This window comes from Bison bison, unplaced genomic scaffold (genome assembly GCF_000754665.1).
Source record: "Bison bison bison isolate TAMUID 2011002044 unplaced genomic scaffold, Bison_UMD1.0 scf7180017864377, whole genome shotgun sequence".
NCBI classification, from domain to species: Eukaryota; Metazoa; Chordata; class Mammalia; order Artiodactyla; family Bovidae; genus Bison; species Bison bison.
Genome location: NW_011494949.1, coordinates 5,112,788 through 5,115,305, shown reverse-complemented (window position 1 = coordinate 5,115,305; position 2,518 = coordinate 5,112,788). Strand labels below are relative to the sequence as shown.

Genomic DNA, 2,518 nt, shown 5'->3' with positions numbered 1-2,518 from the left:
GGAGCCGGAAGTCGGGGCCGGTGCTGAGCAAGAGGCCGGCCCGGACGCCTCCTCAGGCGGGGACCCGGCGGAGGCTGGCCTGCCCCGGTGAGCCGCGGGGGCCCCGCCGGGGTTACCCCGAAGACCAGATCTAGGACGTGCCTGTGAAGACGGAGCTGACAGGAGGCCTGGTCTCGGAATGATCCCAGGACTGCCTTCACGTGGAGCTGACAGAAAGTATCTTTGTAGCTTGTTAGTAAGTGCTCACTTTGTGTCTTCAGCAAAGTTGATCCACTGTGCCTGTTGCCGGGAACAGACTTGGATCATTCGAAGTCTTACTCTGCCACGAAATGCAGCTGCCCTGGCAGGAAGTTTCAGGTCCCCTTTGTTATGCCTGTATCGGTCTTAAGGCCCAGAACCTCTTTTAAGTGTTATTTATAGAGAGAATCTGTCACTCCTTCCAGGTCATTGGAAGACTCCTGTCAGCTTTAATAATTGTATTGAGTTGCACATGAGTGTGACGTTAGTATGCGGTGGGGTTAACATCTGAAGTGTCAGATGACTTCCTGTGCCTTTGTAATAAAGGATAAAACAAACTTTATCTCACAGTAAGAGCTTATTGTGAGTTGTGATACTAGTTATGAGGGTTTCGTGTGCTTTGATTGGAATGCTCTGCAATTAAATAATTTTTAAATGGGGTTTGGGATCCTTGGAAAGTTTAAATAAAGAATTATTAATGAAAACATGTATGTGTGTGATTCAAGTTGTACTCCATTTCGTGTGGTAGAAGGAACAGACTTATTTTGGGGCAAATGGAAGTGTTAGAATTAGAAGCTTCTTAGCTGGTGGAGGGAATGTTAATGTGAAGACGTGAAGTCACTCGGTCATGACTGCAGCCCGCCAGGCTCCCCCGTCCATGGTATTCTCCAGGCAAGAACACTGGAGTGTGTGGCCATTCCCTTCTGCAGGGGATCTTCCCGACCCAGGGATCGAACCTGTGTCTCTTGCGTTGCAGGCAGATTCTTTACCGTCTGAGCCGCAGGGGAAGTCCAGCTCTTTAATGAAGTCCAAGGTTGGGCGTGAGAGCACTTGAGAGGACTTGCCTACGTCACCTTTTATCCTCTAGAGGGCGGTGTTGACGCTGCAGCGCAGTGAAATCTGGCTCGGCTGAGAAGGGCCTCTTAGCAGCCTGGGGACTGACAGCCCTTCCGGCCTGCTCCTTGGGGCACTGCGCTCACCCGGCAGGTGCCGCCTGGCGGTGTCAGTTAATCCGTTAACTGAGTCCCTGCTGGGTGCCAGGCGGAGCTCTGGGTGCTGGGGACGCCGCTTTTCAAGGCAGTCAATTTTAAAAAGATTACGGTACAGTGAACACTCCCATCCCCAACGGCTTTCACAGTGCGCACAGTTGTCTTAGTACTCTGCTTATTTCCCACCTTTTTCTGTTGTTTTGAAGTAGGTCGTTTCTAACAATTCAAAAGATAAGGACCGTTTTTCTCTTTAAAAAATAAGCTCAGTAACTTGACACCAAAGACAGTAACAGTTCCTTAATGTGAGATACCTTACATGAAAATTCTGTGCGTTGAAAACTGTTAAGACGTGGATGAGAGAAATTGAAGACGCAAATAAATGGAAAGATACTCCATGCTCGTGGGTTGGAAGAATTAATGTTAAAAATGTCCATAATGCCTGAAGTGATCTTACAGATTTTCCTAGTTAAGTTTTACTGAGGTTAAAGCTGCCTGCCCATTTCTTCCCTCTTCCTTATCAGACTTTAATTACTCTTGGTAGTTTTTCCTGAACCGGTTTTTTACCATCAGTTCAGTTCAGTTGCTCAGTCGTATTTGACTCTTTGCGACCCCATGGACTGCAACATGCCAGGCCTCCCTGTCCATCACCAACTCCTGGAGTTTGCTCAAACTCACGTCCATTGAGTCAGTGATGCGGTCCCTTCAAATGTTGAACAAACACAAACAGTGAGGAAATTCAGGGCTCTGCGGCCTACGTGGGAGGAGAGAGGGTAAACGTGGATGGGGGCTACAGGAGAACCCAGGGGCGGGTTGAAACTAGAGGTCCCGGTGTGACAGGGTTTTAAACAATGTACAGGTAATGCATAACACCGTGTGTGCTCGCACAGTCATGTTGATTTCCTAGTTCTCTCTGCTGAGAGGGTTTATGAGAAACAGCACCCCAGCAGCAGTGAGCACTCCTAATACCAGACCTTGGTTTCTAACAACCAGATTCCATTGCAAGGATAAAGGGACCCGGGGGAGACTCCACATGACAGATACATGAGGGACGTCACAATTAGAAGCAGGTCCCGGCAGCCAAAACTGGGACAATGACAGTAATACACCTTCCTGAACAAAACAGGAATCCTTGAGTTCATGATACAAATAAATGAATAAGGAAGCAAACGGGACAAGAAAAAATGTTTAATAGCTCTAGTCCAAGCTATGGCTATTTTAGTAGTAATGTACAGGTGTGAGAGTTGGACTATAGAGAAAGCTGAGTGCCGAAGAATGGATGCTTTTGAACTGTC

At 47.9% G+C, this 2,518-nt stretch overlaps 1 protein-coding gene across 1 annotated transcript in view; it reads left to right on the top strand.

Moving 5' to 3' along the window:
* The window catches only part of NSUN2 (NOP2/Sun RNA methyltransferase family, member 2), a gene marked incomplete at its 5' end in the record, with an annotated part of 33,079 nt that extends 32,945 nt beyond the window's left edge, over positions 1 to 134 (top strand). The window contains one exon of the mRNA XM_010857148.1: positions 5 to 134. Within this exon, the coding sequence (XP_010855450.1) occupies positions 5 to 134 (130 nt within the window). The remainder of the gene's footprint in view (positions 1 to 4) is intronic.
* Between the last annotated feature and the right edge of the window lie 2,384 nt (positions 135 to 2,518).